Source organism: Mytilus galloprovincialis, chromosome 6 (assembly GCF_965363235.1).
Source record: "Mytilus galloprovincialis chromosome 6, xbMytGall1.hap1.1, whole genome shotgun sequence".
NCBI lineage: Eukaryota > Metazoa > Mollusca > Bivalvia > Mytilida > Mytilidae > Mytilus > Mytilus galloprovincialis.
The window spans coordinates 99920525-99939488 of NC_134843.1; the positions used below are offsets into that span (position 1 = coordinate 99920525).

The 18964-nt window shown below is 32.1% G+C and overlaps 1 protein-coding gene across 1 annotated transcript; it reads left to right on the forward strand.

The window, feature by feature from the left end:
- Positions 1-416: 416 nt before the first annotated feature.
- On the forward strand, positions 417-17751 carry LOC143080940 (uncharacterized). Its single transcript, XM_076257132.1, has 4 exons — positions 417-570; positions 6333-6504; positions 11743-11927; positions 16035-17751. The coding sequence occupies exons 1-4, from the start codon at positions 516-518 to the stop codon at positions 16382-16384; spliced, it is 762 nt and encodes a 253-aa protein (XP_076113247.1). The 5' UTR covers positions 417-515; the 3' UTR covers positions 16385-17751.
- Positions 17752-18964: the final 1213 nt, after the last annotated feature.

The window sequence follows — 18964 nt, forward strand, 5'->3', positions numbered from 1 at the left end:
ATTGCATATTCATTTTCAGCTTTTGCTACGCATTCTTAATATAATTTAACGGATTTGTATTTTTAGTGTACACAATTTTTGCACATATATTTCCCGATCCTAATATATTGTTATTCATATATAATAGCTTAAAATATAAAATATACCACCTTGAGGCGAAGTTTTCAACTTTTATAAAAATTTAAAGTTTTGGGATATAACAAATGAATCTCATGAAAAAATGAACACGTTTTCGTCAGTTAGTTTTAGTGAATAACTTATAAACTGCATGTAAAAAATTGCTATTTTGCAAAACATGTAATCTTATGTCTTTTAGCAAAGATATTATCCCTATGTACATATGAAATAAACATTCTTAAGAAATTGAACAATATACCCAAGCCATTGCACCGATATAAATACACAATTAAATGACCTCCTTACCTTTAGATCCTATTCACGCTCTCTTTATCTTCATTTCAAAATACCTGTGTTTGTATTGATCACATAAATTGAACTCCTCAACATTGACAAAAATGGCGAACAACATCGTCTGTGTTTTAGGACTTTATCTTTTATCTTTGCTTGCAGGTAAGAAGAACACAATAGTCACAATTTATTTCTTTTAACTACTTTTATTTCACGCAAACCATGTATACATTGTATAACATTTTAAATTGCGTTTACACTTTTATAACGACACTTTTGGTCCATCTGTATTAATTATAGAATAAATCAGTTTTTGCCATTCTATATTGGCCAAAAAAGCTTTTCAAGGATTCAGATCAAACGGAAAAGGCAATACTTTGTCACGGTTTATAAATATATTTGATAATTGGGTTTCATTGAGGTAAATTGTTTATAAAAAATTATTTTAACAAGCCAACATACAAACATGATAGCAATTATGAATTTTTAAAGCTATGCACCCGGACTGATTCCGAAAAGAACATATTAATTGAATCATAATTATAAAAAAATATTAAAGGAAATTAATATACTGTAAACCTACACACAATATAATATGAGTACACGTAGTTTGATTTAATTGAATTTTATTTAATATCAAAACAAATGAAATAAGTAAGTTAGTAAGTAAGTTAGTTAGTAAGTAAGTAAGTAAGTAAGTAAGTAAGTAAGTAAGTAAGGATGACTTTAGATAGTATGACCTATTATTTATTACTCCGGTCCCTTCACGGAACACCACACGCGTATCTAAAGCCACTGTTGTATCAAATAACTGCTTCCATATGCATTAACTTGTGATAATAACATTTATCAATAATATATACCTGTCTTTTCCATTTAACATGTTTACAACGGGACTATTTTTCTTTAAACAAAATAGACAAATTGTCAATGAATTATGTAGAACTATATAAGCAACAAACAAATATTTTGTTTGTAAAGTTATAAAATTGAACCTTTGAAAACAAACTGTTAACTCTTTCATATAGTATAATGAAGCAAAGATATTGCGCAGATTTTGGTATAACTGTTTCAAGGTCAAGGAATGTATGGGTATTTGTCATTGTTCATTAATGCGAATAAAACAAAATCATTGAGGAAATCGTCAATTTGCTTATGACATCTTTTTATTCTATAATAGAAATACACTTTTAGGTGTTTCACGTGTTATTCGTTCTACCATATGATAATGTATACTTGCCCAATTTACCTAGGAAAAAAATATCCGTATTATACACTCTTTAGTCTATTAATGAGTAAATGCAATCGTCATATTACATGAAACATATGAAATAAATGGACGGATTTATTTTTATTCGACAATAGCATGAAAAAAAAGCAAGTTAATAAGAAATGTTTAATAGATATTTGAATTGTATTGCAACTTCGTTTCGAAAATACTTATAGCTGTTTTAAAAACAATTAAAAAAAACCCATTAAATTTTGTTTATTTTTTTTACCATGAAAATAAAACTAACATGTCATGTGATGTGCTTACAAATAGCTTGGTGGTTGGATATTGAGCATGTGTTAATATCTTGTCGTATTTACCACTTTAGAAAACCATTTTAATGTTATTTTGGCTGTTCAAAAGATCAATGAACCCGGATGTAATTTCACACACAGTTTAATTATATATTTATTTACATTTAAATCACGGTTAAAATTCTTTCGATAATAAACAAGGGTGTGCTGAAAAAAATAACAACATTGGGGTAATAGAGTACAAACGGTTAATGTAAATAAATAAAATTGAGAGTTCTTTTGACCTCTTGCGGACAAAAAAATGTCTGCTTTAACACATCCTGCGTATTTTTTTAAGGGTATCAAAAATAGAATATGTAGATTTTTTTATACCATAAGTTATATTATTTCAACATATTATGCATAAATACATGACTCATGTCATTCTGATGATATAAACATTCATAAAACAAATAATCTTGTTTTTATGATATTAAAATACCCGATGTTTATATCATCGATCTGAATGTCATGAAAATGGCAATGATGAATATATTTCAGTTTTATTGTATGGTATCAATTATTAATTTATTGTGTGTCTTGCTTGTAAATGTATAAGTATATAAGTAATTGTTAATGTATAATTGTTATCCTCTTGTAGCACCATACGTGTGCCTAAGTTGTAATACAGTCTTGTCTTGTCTTGTCTTGTCTTGGTAATCTTATAGTTCGTTTCTGTGTGTGTTGCATTGACGTTTTGGTATTTTGTTGCACTTCAGTGTTTCCATTGTTTTAGTATGTTACACGGGATTTTTCTCTCTCTAAAATCGATTTATGTCGTTCGAACAGCGGTACACAACTGTTGATTGTATTTATGTTAATTTAAAAATATCAATTCTATTCAAGGTACAAACAAGACATGTCATCTTCTTTGTATGAGTCTGTTCCCAGTCTGGAATTTCTAGCCTTTGTTAGTCTTGTTTGCTTTTAACTAAATTTTGGATTATTTGTATGATTTAGAGTTTAGTGTGGCATCCATTTTGCTAAAATAGCATATATATATACATTAGCAAAGACACATCGAAACAACATTTGATACAAAAATGTAACAATACTTTTAGATATTTGGATGATATATTGGCTCTCAATAATGACGACTTCAGTATGTATACAAAAGAAATTTATCCTGTTGAACTTACTTTAAATAAAGCTAATACTATCAATGACCACTGCCCTTTCCTCGATCTTGATATATATATCATAAACGGAAAGCTTAATACAAAAATTTATGATAAAAGAGATGATTTTTCATTTCCTATCGTTAATTATCCATTTTTAGATGGTGACGTTCCCTTGTCACCATCTTATGGTGTTTATATATCTCAACTTGTACGATTCGCTCTTGTATGTTCCAACGTATTAGATTTTAGCGAGAGACATTTATGTATTACTGAAAAATTATTACACCAGGGTTTTTGATATCACAGTCTGATCAAAACATTTAAGTTTTATCACCGGTATAAGGAAATAATTCGTAAATTTAACTTAGCATGCAGACATTTTATACGTTCAGGTATTTCACATTTAATTTTTTATGGTAATATTTTTTACAAAGCACAAAAATGTCAGTATTCACCTCAATAGCTTACAAAACCTTTAAACAGAAATATTAAGAAGGGATATAGTTACGATGCTGTTGTCAGGTAATTAAAGATTGCATATTGTGGCTTTAATATTGATTCACTTATAGAGTTTTTGCATCGGAACTAAACACATTTATTTAAAAAAAACAGTTATTTGCATGACGTGGGTTACGTTCTTCTTACATATTTTATCATAGTATGATAATACTAAACCCATAACGGGAGGGATTGTGCCTGATATTCATATGATGAAGACATAATCTTTCAATCAGTGTAATTGAAGTCTGGAGCTGGCATGTCAGTTACATGTAACTGCTAAAAGTCTGTTGTTATTTATGTATTATTGTCATTTTTTGTGTTACATCTTTTGACATCGGACTCGGACTTCTCTTGAACTGAATTTTAATGTGCGTACTTTTATGCGTTTACTTTTCTACATTGGCTAGAGGTATAGGAGGAGGGTTGAGATCTCATAGACATGTTTAAACCCGCTGCAATTTTGCGCCTGTCCCAAGTCAGGAGCCTCTGGCCTCTGTTAGTCTTGTATGATTTTTTATTTTAGTTTCTTGTTTATATTTCTGAGTTTAGTATGACGTCCATGATCACTGTACTAATATACACATTTTAGGGGCCAGCTGAAGGACACCTACGGGTGCGGGAATTCTTGCTAAATTGAAGACCCATTGGTGACCTTCGGCTGTTGTCTGCTCTATGATCGGGTTGTTTTTCGCTTTGACACATTCCCCATTTCCTTTCTCAATTTTATTATTGTTTATGGCGAAATCAAGCCCAACTCCGGATGCGTTTTTTTTCTCTGCGTTGAAGACCCTTTGGTGGCCTTTGGCTGAATTTTGCTTTTTGGTCGTGTTATTATTTCTTGGACACAATTTCTGTTTCCATTTTCAAGTTTATCCTTATCAAATAACCAAACAATAGTTTGTCGTGAAAATAAGAATGACATATAAATGCATGGATAAAACCAGGAGATTCCAAAAATCTGGCAATGGTACAAAAACAAGAGGACCAAAGTTAACATTCTTTAAATCAAAAATTAAAGAAAATTACATCGACAAATACAATAACCTAACAGTTATCCATAATGCCTTGACCGCGAACAATTTCTAATCACAAAAACGAATTTTATAAATCTAACACTGATATGGTAAATTATGTAAAATTGAGAATGGAAATGGGGAATGTGTCAAAGAGACAACAACTCGACTATAGAAAAACAATAGCAGAAGGTCTCCAACAGGTCTTCAATGCAGCGAGAAACTCCAACACCCGGAGGTGTCCATCAGATGGCCTCTCAACAAATATATACTAGTTCAGTGATAATGAACGCCATACTAATTTCCAAATTGTACACAAGAAACTTAAATTAAAATAATACAAGACTAACAAAGGCCAGATGGTCTTGACTTGGGACAGGCGAAAAAATGAGGCGGGGTTAAACATGTTTGTGAGATCTCAACCCTCCCCCTATACCTCTAACCAATGTAGAAAAGTAAATGCATAACAATACGCACATTTAAATTCAATTCAAGAGAAGTCCGAGTCTGATGTCAGAAGATGTAACTTAAGAAAATAAACAAAATGACAATAATACATAAATAATAACAGACTACTAGCAGTTAACTGACATGCAAGCTCCAGACTTCAATTTAACTGTGGCTATTATAAGATTTACACGACAAACATCGCCGCATAAAGCATTCGGGGAACATTTGTACGCTCATTTAGTTCTGTGTCTTAGTCTTAATTTTTTTTTTACCTTTATGCACATTAAATCAGCCAATATTCGTTGCCTTTGTGGGTCCTTCCCAACCTTTTCTCCGTCGTTTTTTCTTTAGAACATTTTTGATTCATATACATTTTTTTAATTGTATTTGAACATTTAATGCAAGACAGAAAATTAATAATGAGAACAATACCAGCGTTTAATATAGAAACCCAACTTCAAAGAATCAAAATTGTGTATCTTCAAATAAGGAAACTACACTTTATAGATGACGTATGCGTCCAAAGCGCTTTTCTTGATTTATCCTCATTTGGAACGGCCAACACAAAATATGTGAAAGCCATAGATGTATTCACGAGGAACGAAACAGTTGAAGAGCTAAATGTAAATGAAAAAAATTATCGACCTTACAATCTAATCTATATACATGTTAGGTAATATTTGCCTGAGGGAATTAAAACCCTGGTTTCTTAAAAAATATATAAATATGTAAACGGACAATTTAAGATCTTCTTTTATATAAATTAAAGAAAGGTTTGTTATAAATCATGTTAATACAGCAGTAAAATAAAATGAAAAAAAAAACCTCTACACATTTCATGCGACAGAATCGCTTTTCTGGATTTACATTCCTACGGTTAAGCGAATAGTTGCGAAAGGTAGAACTGTAGAATAAATATAAACTTGTCTCTGTTTTTGAAATGATGACATAATTTTCAGTTGGATAGAAAAATGCGAAAAACTCGATCACGACGTTATAATTTAAAAGTACGGTCTTCAACACGGTGCTTTGACTCACACCAAACAGTAAGCTATAAAGTGTATCAAAATTGCAAGTGTAAACCATTCAAACAGGTAAACCAATAGTCTAATCTATATAAAAACGAGAAACGAGAAACACTTATGAATAACATCAACAAACGACAACTACTGAACTCCTTACTTAAGACAGGTGCAAACAATTGCACATCTCTTTTTCTTTTTATATGCAGTCTATAGTATGAATATTAAATAAAAACCTATATTCCTTTCTTCAGAAACAGCGAATGGAGTGTCTTACTGTACATACTATATCAATAGCTATTCTCGCTATGGTGGAACCTACTGTGCTAATGGTTGCTGCAGTTACACTTCATACAATCCGTGTTGTGCAGACTATGATAACTATAATTATGACAGTGATTACGACTTTTATTACAGTTCCACAGTGTAAGTGCAAGTAATTATAATAGATTCAAAGCCATTTGGGGAATTTAAAAAAAATCATAAAATGAGTTTCACAATTGGAGTGTTGTTAATTAAAGATCAAGTGACTATAGCAAGGTCCTCATCGAAAAAGCACTCTACGTGTTTATATGCTGTATCCACTGAAACTATAGTAAAACTTCATTTATATATTGTAATAATACTTATTTGACAATGTTCGATTTGTAGAAGTTTTCATTTAACATTTTTAAATATCTCTTTAAACGTCCATATGTTTTTTTTATTGTTTTTTTATCTGATCGAAGTCTTGTATAATTTGAAGAGATAAGAAATCATCCCTATGCAGTCAGAAATCACAGACGGGGTGAAAGTTTGGACACTTTTGCCGTGAATAAAGAGGTCGATATATTGTAATGATGATTTGTCAGCAACAATGCTTTAATCATATTTAATAATAGTTTTTCAAATATTCCACGAAATGAAAGAATTTGCAAGAAATGCTCCCCTGGCTGTGTTGAAGATGAAATCCATTTTTTTTTAACTAACTGTGAAAATTTTTAATCAATTAGAGATGCTCTCTTTGACTTTGTTTGCCAAAGAATTCCAAATTTTTCTATACTTGATATATATATCTTTATTTCCTCCAATAATGAAGAGCATTAGTTAGATCAATAGTTGAAGTAAAGTAAAGTTGGAAGATAGGACAGTATATGTACATACAATATATCAAAATTAACCTTTACACAAATATATAAATGTGAAGAATGCGTACCAAGAGAATAAAATTAAATGTTTATCAGCCTAAGAAAGTAGCAATTAATGTTCACACAGTAGAATCTTTAACATAACTAATTGTCTAATATGTAGAAATTGTTCTTTTCATCTAATTCAAGTCGCACACATCCAGTATATGTTTGTGATGCAGGCCCTTTGAAACATGGTCCGTTTATCTTCGTTTAGATCGAAGTCTGTATGACATGATAAGATGCATGCTAAAAAGTCTTCGTCAGTTAAGCTATGTAGATAGGCACTGAATTCGATTGGACCTATATCTATTAAATCGCACCAAAACTTGTCCCTTTTTGACTGGAAATTTTCACAAGAAAGTACGATGTGAATAGTTATATCACCGAAAAACCTTCCGCACTTGTCACACATAAAAAGCGGTTCTTCATATGGACGGGTTAAGGTACATAGATTGACAATAAAACGGCACTGTTCTATAAGTAATGGATGTTTTCGGCTAAAAGTCCAAGCAGGATGAAGACCTTTGGAAAGTGTATGTATACGACTGAAGAATTTAAAATCTTTGTCTATTTGTGTCCTGAAACGCCACAACGATTCCTCGATTTCTTGGACGGCAACTTTAACTTTCTTCTTCAATTGAATGTAAGTTGGGAAATGACCTGTACTCATGTAAGTATCAAAGTCTGACAATCCATAATTGATCAAAATTCTATGTATATCGGGAATAAATCCAAGTTGGTGTTTCACACAGTTATATTTAAATTCCATAGCTCGGGTGAGAAATATCTGCTGTATGACTCGGCGGACTTCCATCCAATCAACGCATTTACCATATAAGATCTAGTTTGCCTGTATAGATTTACACACATATCGCTGTGCACGTTCTTATAGTATAATCTCGGTGTTGGTAATTTCGGTCCACAATTCGCACCCGAAAAAAGCTTTCGTGAAACATACCTGACGAACTATACGGTTACAAGTGTCAATACTGATAACAGAAGGATATAAACCTGATTTGATTAACCCTAATGCTGAAGATCTTAATGTTCTGCAGGATTGAAGTGTTCTGTCCATAGAATTAAGGTTACTGTTCAATAGGACTCCTACGTGTCCAGCGGAAATTTCCAATTGTATGCTGCTGTTGTACAGAAGAATATCCGTATGTTGTTTTGATTTGGAAAAATTAAGTTGAATGCTTTTTAGTGGATTAAACTTAAATTTCCAATCAATGCTATAATTTTCGCATATTGTTACCATCGTTTGCATGTTACAACAGTTAGTACTGATCAAAGCGATATCATCTGCTTGAACGGGTGATGAAATATGAATGTCCGTTACGAGTATGCCACGTCTACAGTCGGAAAGCTCTTCTTACAAGTCATTGATGTATAACAAATACAATTTAGATGATAAGCTGCTCCCTTGGCGAACACCACGATAAACTGGGGAGAAACGTGAGATTTGTCCGTTGTAAGGAACTGCACTTTTAGCGTCCGAGTACATATTAGCTATAAGCAACCATAGTTTTCCAGTTACTCCATATTCAAGCAGTTTGTACAACAATCCGTTGTGCCAAACCGTGTCAAATGCCTTTGTTGAATCAAGTAAAACAACTACTAGTATAACTTTTCCAAGTCTTTCAATATGGTGATAAACGGATTCATGGATATTAAATGATGTATGTAAACACGATAGACACTGCTGATATGCCGTTTGCTGTGGGTTTGGAAAACATTTGTTGTCTTTCTTCAATTCAAGTTTTAAATCAAAGTTTTTATCAAACACTTTTCCAATACACGGTGCTAAACTTATTCCTCGATATGAGTTTGAATCACTTTTACATTTGTTTCCTCCTTTAAATAAAGGAACAATCAAACTTGATTTCCAAGATTTTGGAGAATAAAAGTTGTAACAAACTAAGTTAAAAAGTTTTGTCATGTGATTTCTCAAACTGTTTCCACCGTATTTCAGATGTTCATATTCGATGTTATCCAATCCAGACGCTTTATTATTTTTTAGGCACTTCAATACCTTTCCCACTTCGTTAACTGTAATATGTAGCCTAGTATTGTCATAAAATGTGCCTCTGAAATCTTTGTGAGCAACCTCACCAGTCTTGGTTATAGCCCGTTCCTTGTCACTAACCGGATCTGATTCAGTATTTTGTTTGAAGATTGACTCGAAGTGATCTGCCCATCCATCTAAGATATCATCCTGAGTCGAACATTGTCTTCCATTTACCATAAGTTTTGATAAGCAGCTTTTAGACTTTTTATTTTTGTTCAGAAATGACCAGAGACGTTTTTCATCTATATTGAAATCCTTTTCGAGTGAATCATATGTTTCTTGCATATGCTTTTGATATGCATTTCGTAATTCCCGTCGGAAATTTCGTTTGGCTGATTTGTATTCTTGAAATATGACGTGTTCACCTCTTGGCCTATTACAAGAAATCCATTGTTGGCGTTTTGAAGCCATATTTTCATGCAGCGATTTGACGTGATGAGTCCAGTATGGTTTAAGGTATTTTACGAAAGTTTTGTGTGGTAAAGTTTCTGTTTCAGCTTGTTTTTTTGCATCGACGATGTTCGAATAATAACACTCTATATCACAATTGGAACATCCTAAACTCGGTATCTCCACGCCCCAAAGATGCTGTGAAGTTGCAAAAGAGAAGTCTTCCAAATTTTTCTTTCCTCGAGCCTTATTCCATGATACCTTAGATTGTTTTATTATTGTTTCCGTGTCTGCAATTACTGTATTGTCTAATTTTTCTTGTGGAATTTAAAAAATCATAAAATGAGTTTCACAATTGGAGTGTTGTTAATTAAAGATCAAGTGACTATAGGAAGGTCCTCATCGAAAAAGCAGTCTACGTGTATATGCTGTATCCACTGAAACTATAGTAAAACTTCATTTATATATTGTAATAATACTTATTTGACAATGTTCGATTTAAAGAAGTTTTCATTTAACATTTTTAAATATCTCTTTAAACGTCCATGTGTTCTTTTATTGTTTTTTTTTTTTTATCTTATCGAAGTCTTGTATAATTTGAAGAGATAAGAAATCATCCCTATGTAATCAGAAATCACAGACGGGGTGAAAGTTTGGACACTTTTGCCGTGAATAAAGAGGTCGATATATTGTAATGATGATTTGTCAGCGACAATGCTTTAATCATATTTAATAATAGTTTTTCAAATATTCCACGAAATGAAAGAATTTGCAAAAAATGCTCCCCTGGCTGTGTTGAAGATGAAATCCATTTTTTAACTAACTGTGAAAATTTTTAATCAATTAGAGATGCTATCTTTGACTTAGTTTGCCAACGAATTCCAAATTTTTCTATACTTGATAATCAGCATATATTTATTTATTTATTAAACTGTGAAGACAATCAGGTCCGTAATGCTGTTGGTAAATTTATTAAAGTGAATATGAGTTAGTAATTGTATTGTTACTGTATGTAAAAAATGTTTGTATCTATATATCTATCAAATTAATATTCTTTTTCCTTATGCATGTATGCTCTGTATGCTCCTTGTGGGCCCTTAATTGGAAATAAAATATGTTCTGTTCTGTTCTGTTCTATTTGAATATATTCTTTCTTTATATATAAAGATTGGTATCATCAACTCGTTTTGTCGGTAAATAAAGCCAATTCACGAATTAAGATAGTTGTTGTTCATAAGATATAAATAGCTAAGTGTTTGATATAATCATATTGTTTATGAGCATGCCTGGTTCAGTTGAATTTTGTATTTAGTATTTTATGTTTTAGTTAAAACAATATTTTATTTCAAAGGTGCACGAAATAAAAGTATACATTAGAAATACTTTGATTCGGAAACAATACAAGAGAAACTTATATAAATCCGTCTCCCTTATGGCGTTCTCTTGCTAGAGAAACGGGCAGATGTTTGGCTATGCGGGATGAATCATGCATACATGTTTTCGTTTGACCGTTTATAAGTGCATGTGTATAAATATACCCTTTCTTCATGTTCATGAGCCTTTAAAACCCTTCTCGTCAATTGCATGTCATTTAAAACGTATAGAAATACAGGCATCATTACAAAACTATCAGTGTGAAATATTGTTTTACATTAACTTAGTGTTGTTAAAAAGCTGTATACAAACTAAACCCCAACTAAAGCAACCATAGATTGTATGTTTTTGGTTTGGTTAAATACGGATTTATTCACTTTAACAAGGAACTCTAGTCTGATTGTCATCTTTCAGTGTACTATGAAGATTAACACACATATCAAATCCAACAATACAGTTATAAGCTAATTAAACAACCAAAGGTTATGTAATCTCAATGAAAAAATGAACCATAGATGCGTGTCAAAAGCCGAAAATGGCTTCTTTGATGCGAGAGTAATTTTTACAAATAATGCAAGTAACACCAATAAGGTATGTGTAAAAATAAAATTGAAAAGCACAGGGATGTTAAACTTTAACCCTTTTGCATTCTTGCTTTCATAGATCTGGAGGAGCGATCGCGGGCATTGTGATTGGTTCTCTCGTCGGAATGGGCATATTTATAACTGTAATTATCTGTGTCTGTAATGCAAACCGCAGAAGTACTGCATATGGAGGACAAGTGGTTACATCAACTAATCCCGGTGCAACGGTGTCATATATCAGTACGTCTAATGGGACAGTCGCACGTAAGTTATAAAAACAGTTCCGTTTCCGTTTCCTGTAAAGCATAATTATATATTCTATAAAATGACTTTGATGGGTTATTTTCAAACGAATTAAGACATGTCTCGTAAATACAGATACTTGAAATGAAAATGTTCTGAAATACAACCCTTTTATCTTGAAAAAAGATAAATTTAAACACTCCCTTTTGGAGATAATGTTTAACAAACAGGGTACAGCAGAACAATTTTGATTATTCTCATACAACATCATACATGTATTTACTGGCCATTACTCATACAACATCACACATGTATACACTGACCATTAGGAATACAAAATTACACATATAGAAACTGAGCATTACTCATGCAACATTATACATGTATAAACTGACTATTACACAGACAGGATTACACAGACGCTAAACTGGCGATTATAAATACAACATTACACATGTACAAACTGACCATTACTCATACACCATAACAAATGTATAAACTGACCATTACTCATACAAAATTATACATGTATAAACTGACTATTACTCAGACAAGATTACACATGACGCTAAACTGGCAATTATACATATAACATTACACATGTACAAACTGAACGTTTCTCATACACCATAACACATGTATAAACTGACCATTACTCTTACAACATTATACATGTATAAACTGACTATTTCTCATACAAGATTACACATGTCGATAAAGTGGCGATTATAAATATAACATTACACATAAACAAACTGATCATTACTCATGCACTATAACATATGCATTACTCATACAACATTATACATGTATATACTGTTTTTATATATGTCAACTTGTACGATTTGCTCGTGTATGTAACAATGTTTTAGATTTTAACGAGAGAAATTTATGTATTACTGAAAAATTATTACACCAGGGTTTTCGATGTCACAAACTAGTCAAAACATTTACTAAATTTTATCATCGGTATAAGGACATCATTCGTAAATATAAGTCAACATGCAGACTTCTTATACGCTCGGGTATTTCACATCCAATTTTTTATGGAAATATTCTTTATAAAGCACAAAGGTGTCAGTATTCATCATAGAAACTAACAAAACCTTTGAATAGACTTATTAAGAAAGGATATAGTTACGATACTGTTGTCAGGTCATTAAAGATTGCATATTTTGGCGCTAATATTGATTCACTTATAGGGTCTTTGCATCGGAACTAAACACATTTATTCAAAAACCCGTTGTTGGCATGCCACGGGTTATGTTCTTCTCATATATGTTATGATGGTATGATACTAAATCCCTAACGGAAAGGAGTGTGTCTGATGTTCATATGATGAAATCATAATCTTTCAGTCAGTTTAATTGAAGTCGGGAGCTGTCATGTCAGTTAACTGCTAGTAGTCTGTTGTTATTTATGTATAATTGTCATTTTGTTTATTTTCTTTGGTTACGTCTTCTGGCATCAGACTCGGACTTCTCTTGAATTGAATTTTAAATTTACGTATTGTTTTGCATTTACTTTTCTTCATTGGCTAGAGGTATAGGGGGAGGGTTGAGATCTCACAAACATGTTTAACCCCGCCGCATTTTTGCGCCTGTCCCAAGTCAGGAGCCTCTGGCCTTTGTTAGTCTTGTATTATTTCAATTTTAGTTTCTTGTGTACAATTTAGAAATTAGTATGGCGTTCATTATCACTGAACTAGTATATATTTGTTTAGGGGCCAGCTGAAGTTTGCCTCCGGGTGCGGGAATTTCTCGCTACATTAAAGACCTGTTGGGGACCTTCTGCTGTAGTTTTTTCTATGGTCGGGTTGTTTGACACATTCCCGATTTCCATTCTCAATTTTATATACTGACCATTATTCACACAAGATTACACATATAGATAAACTGGCGATTATAAATATAACATCACACATGTACAAACTGACCATTAAGCATACATCATAACACATGTTTAAACTGACCAATACTCATACAACATAATACTTGAATAAACTGACTATTATTCATACAAGATTACACATGACGAAAACTGGCGACTATAAATATAACATTACACATGTACAAACTGACCATTACTCATATAACATTACACATGTATAAACTGACCATTACTTACAACATTATACATGTATAAACTGACTATTTCTCATACAAGATTACACATGTCGATAAATTGGCGATTATAAATATAACATTACACATAAACAAACTGATCATTACTCATGCACCATAACATATGCATTACTCATACAACATTATACATGTTTATACTGGTTTTATATATGTCAACTTGTACGATTTGCTCGTGTATGTAACAATGTTTTAGATTTTAACGAGAGAAATTTATGTATTACTGAAAAATTATTACACCAGGGTTTTCGATGTCACAAACTAGTCAAAACATTTACTAAATTTTATCATCGAAATAAGGACATCATTCGTAAATATAAGTCAACATGCAGACTTTTTATACGCTCGGGTATTTCACATCCAATTTTTTATGGAAATATTTTTTATAAAGCACAAAGGTGTCAGTATTCATCATAGAAACTAACAAAACCTTTGAATAGACTTATTAAGAAAGGATATAGTTACGATACTGTTGTCAGGTCATTAAAGATTGCATATTTTGGCGCTAATATTGATTCACTTATAGGGTCTTTGCATCGGAACTAAACACATTTATTCAAAAACCAGTTGTTGGCATGCCACGGGTTATGTTCTTCTCATATATGTTATGATGGTATGATACTAAATCCCTAACGGGAAGGAGTGTGTCTGATGTTCATATGATGAAATCATAATCTTTCAGTCAGTTTAATTGAAGTCGGGAGCTGTCATGTCAGTTAACTGCTAGTAGTCTGTTGTTATTTATGTATAATTGTCATTTTGTTTATTTTCTTTGGTTACGTCTTCTGGCATCAGACTCGGACTTCTCTTGAATTGAATTTTAAATGTACGTATTGTTTTGCATTTACTTTTCTTCATTGGCTAGAGGTATAGGGGGAGGGTTGAGATCTCACAAACATGTTTAACCCCGCCGCATTTTTGCGCCTGTCCCAAGTCAGGAGCCTCTGGCCTTTGTTAGTCTTGTATTATTTCATTAAAGACCTGTTGGGGACCTTCTGCTGTAGTTTTTTCTATGGTCGGGTTGTTTGACACATTCCCGATTTCCATTCTCAATTTTATATACTGACCATTATTCATACAAGATTACACATATCGATAAACTGGCGATTATAAATATAACATCACACATGTACAAACTGACCATTAAGCATACATCATAACACATGTTTAAACTGACCAATACTCATACAACATTATACTTGAATAAACTGACTATTATTCATACAAGATTACACATGACGAAAACTGGCGACTATAAATATAACATTACACATGTACAAACTGACCATTACTCATACAACATTACATATGTATAAACTGACCATTACTCATACAACATTATACATGTAGATATTGATCATTACTCATACAACAATACACATGTATACACTGATCATTACTCATACTACGTGACACGTGTATATGCGTATTTTTACACATACGATATTACACATGTATAAACTGAACATTTCTCATCAAACATAACATAGTATAACCTTACCATTAGGCATACAATATTACATAAAATTGAGAATGGAAATAGGGAAGGTGTCAAAGAGACAACAACCGGACAAAAAAGCAGATAACAGCCGAATTCCATCAACATTACTCATGTATATATAACCTGTCCATTCGGTTTAAAACTTTACGCAAGTCACGTGACAATAAACTGACAAATACGCATACAACAAACTGACACTAACTCATACAACACAACAAATGTAAGCCTCTGGCCTTTGTTAGTCTTGTATTATTTTCAATTCTAGTTTTTTGTGTGTAATTTAAGTTTAGTCATCCTCCCTGCATTGAAGACCTATTGGGGAACTTCTTCCGTTGTCTTGTCTATGGTCGAGTTGTTGTCTCTTTGAAACGTTCCCAATTTCGATTCTCAATTTATTAGTCATCGAATAGGTATCAACTGAAGTCACTGTTGAATAAAAGACGACAACTTTTGAACTAATTTCTAAATGTCGTTTTTTTTTCACAGATGTACAGCCAAATGGACAGCCTTATACACAGCCTTATACACAGCCTTATTCACAGCCTTATACACAGCCTTACGGAGGCCAAGTCAATGGTGCTTTTGCAGTTGGTCAAACTACCCCAACATATAGTAAAGGAAATAATTCAGCCCCACCTCCTTCATATACAAGTGTTGTGAATGATTCCGGACATCAGACAACATCAAATGTACAATCACCATATCCTACGCAATCTGACCAGACAACTGCACATTATTCGGATTTGACGCCACATTCAGATGGCAGTGAACATCAATACAGCACGATAACTGAAAGTAACACGCCATCCGCACCAAGTGCTGAATATACAGGCTGATGTTTCACTTCAATAAGTACCGCTTATGTGATATAACAATATCTACAAATGAACATCATTAAAGGAAAATCTTAAATGAAAAATGATTATATTAACTGTATGAATTTCTGAATTTTTAATATATATGGTGCCTTTGATAACTGATTATATCTTATTATGTTATAAAGGTTTCATGTAACCGAATTATGGCTTCTTTTTATACTTGCATAGAACTTTCATATAACTTCAAACAACTTGGACAACTTACGTGTTTATCTGTTTACATGTAAGAGAATTATGGTATAGTTTTTTTCATGTTCTAGTTCAAGTCCGTGTTTACCAGAATTATGAATCTCGTATCCTTCTGTTATTCGAATCTCTTCGAGGACAACGATGTTAATCACTTATATTTTATTCTCATGTAATTGATACCGGTTTATAACATTTCATTAGGTATTTTACTCAGTTTTATAATGTTTTTATTGTAAAAACGTGAGATGTTTGCTGAGAAATGATAGTATCTTTAAGGATAATGCTGATAAAATGTATGTAAAATAAGACAAATTAATAGACATTTTTCATATATATAATTAACAAGTATCTACAAATTCGCCTTTTCAGAATGTAAAGGACTATGGATATCCTCATTGTTTGTACACCAACATGAAAAAAGACGTTGTGGCATTGGTTTTATTTCCTTTGTTACCCAGAATGCATTAGATCCTGAAACAGCAGATTATACCATATGAAAATTGTTACATGTAACATTATATTCGACAGCTTAATATTTTTTCCAATATCCTAAACCCAAAATATTTTTTTCATAAAAGCAAGCATAATATTGATTAGAAAGAAAAACTTTGCTCAGATTAAAATGAAAGATTATTGGCTAGGAAGGCATGTTTGCATGTTAAAAATTGGATGTATTTTCATAAAAAGGGAAGATTGAAAAAGAAAAAGGGAACAATTCATGGAAAATAAAACAAATATTCCTTGTCATCTGGCCAACTTTATACATTGTCAAGAATATTTAGTCTTGAAATAGCATATCATCTTCACAGCTTTAATCTAAAAAAAAAGGCAGGCATATGTCATTGAAAATAATTGTAAAGAATAATTGAAATATTGAGAAAATATCGTTCATAAAATGTTGTAAATTATAATTATTGATAATTGAAAAAGAAAATTTAAAGAACCTTCTGGATGATTTTAGAATCGGTGATGTGATATAGTTAATGGCATTAGTATTTATTCTTTAAAATGTATGCATTGTGAAGTGAGTGTTTCAAAAACATTGTATTTATGCATATCATTATTTCATTTTGTTTTATAGTTTTATATGTGTATGTTATCATAAATCAAGTTATTAAAAATGAACATTTATGTAATGCATAGTTTTGAATAATTTATTTTCAAATGTAAGCATATCGGAGGGGTTACAGAAAGGTCATACGTTAAAATGGACGAACTCCTAAATGCTGTGTGTGTGAAAAAAAGTAAAATAAAAAAAAAAAAAAAAAAAAAAAAAAATCACAAAAGTTTCATGTTCGTATAACAAAAGTTAAGAATTTCTTGCTGTTCTGTGTTTCGAACTTGATGATAACTTTGATATTAGGATCTCACTTTATGCTGAAGATGTTGTCTTGTTTTCTGACTAGGGGAAAGTCTATAGGGACAGCTCTCAACGTTTATAGAAATAACGTGATATCTATTTCCATGAGCTCAAACGTATTACTTTCTGCTCCTTGGTTATTTTGTTGTGTCTTTGACACATTCCTCATTTTTTCTCAATTTGACTTATAGAAAACACATTGATAATAAGATTGGATGCCAACATATCAAAATTAAGAGCATAAAAGTACGTAAGACAATAACAGAACGCCAAAAAAAAAAACCATTGCGGTTGAACATGCAATCTTACTTTTATCGAAATGTCATATATTTATTATATTTCATTAACTGGAAATATAAACACACAATGAAGGACAGAACTGTTATGAATACTAACACACTGGCTATAGTGTGTATGCTAACATCAGGGACTAATAGTTTCCAACAGTGGTACCGACGCTATTATATGTTAAAGAGAGAGAACAAAATTACGGTTAACGATCTTGACTGGCTTTAGCAGCCGTCGTACGGTCGACTCAATGCCTGAAGGCGTTTGGTTAGAATTAAAATGATTTAGTTGTTGTCAAGTTGGAACAGGGCGATCATTTTAGTTTTGCTGTAATGATTTCGTTTTTTACTATAACTGTTATTTGGTTGCAGTCTACCTCCTTCACAGCCCGCTTAATACGAGGATGGAATATTGGTCGATGGGTCTTGGACATAGTATTAACGATGACAGGAAACTTTCTCGGGACAAAGTCGTAAAAGAGTGTTTTGCGGTCCTTTATTCAACATCTACTATACAGACCCTCATATGTTTGTCGGCATACTTTGTTCCCTATAATAGGTGTTCCGAATCATATGCTTACACAGGTTTTACGTAAAACAACAAGTTTAAAGTAGTGTGTCGTTGATCCATCTATTAGTAAACCAACATCGAAGATAATTCAGAACACTGATTTCGTTATACTACATAAGAAGTATAACGAA

Bases quoted from the DNA above. Each gene is read 5' to 3' on its own strand.
- LOC143080940 (XM_076257132.1), top strand. From the start codon at position 516: ATGGCGAACAACATCGTCTGTGTTTTAGGACTTTATCTTTTATCTTTG. The intron at 6,505-11,742 runs GTAAGTGCAAGT...TTGCTTTCATAG, and splicing joins TTTTATTACAGTTCCACAGT to ATCTGGAGGAGCGATCGCGG. The intron at 11,928-16,034 runs GTAAGTTATAAA...TTTTTTTCACAG, and splicing joins GTCTAATGGGACAGTCGCAC to ATGTACAGCCAAATGGACAG.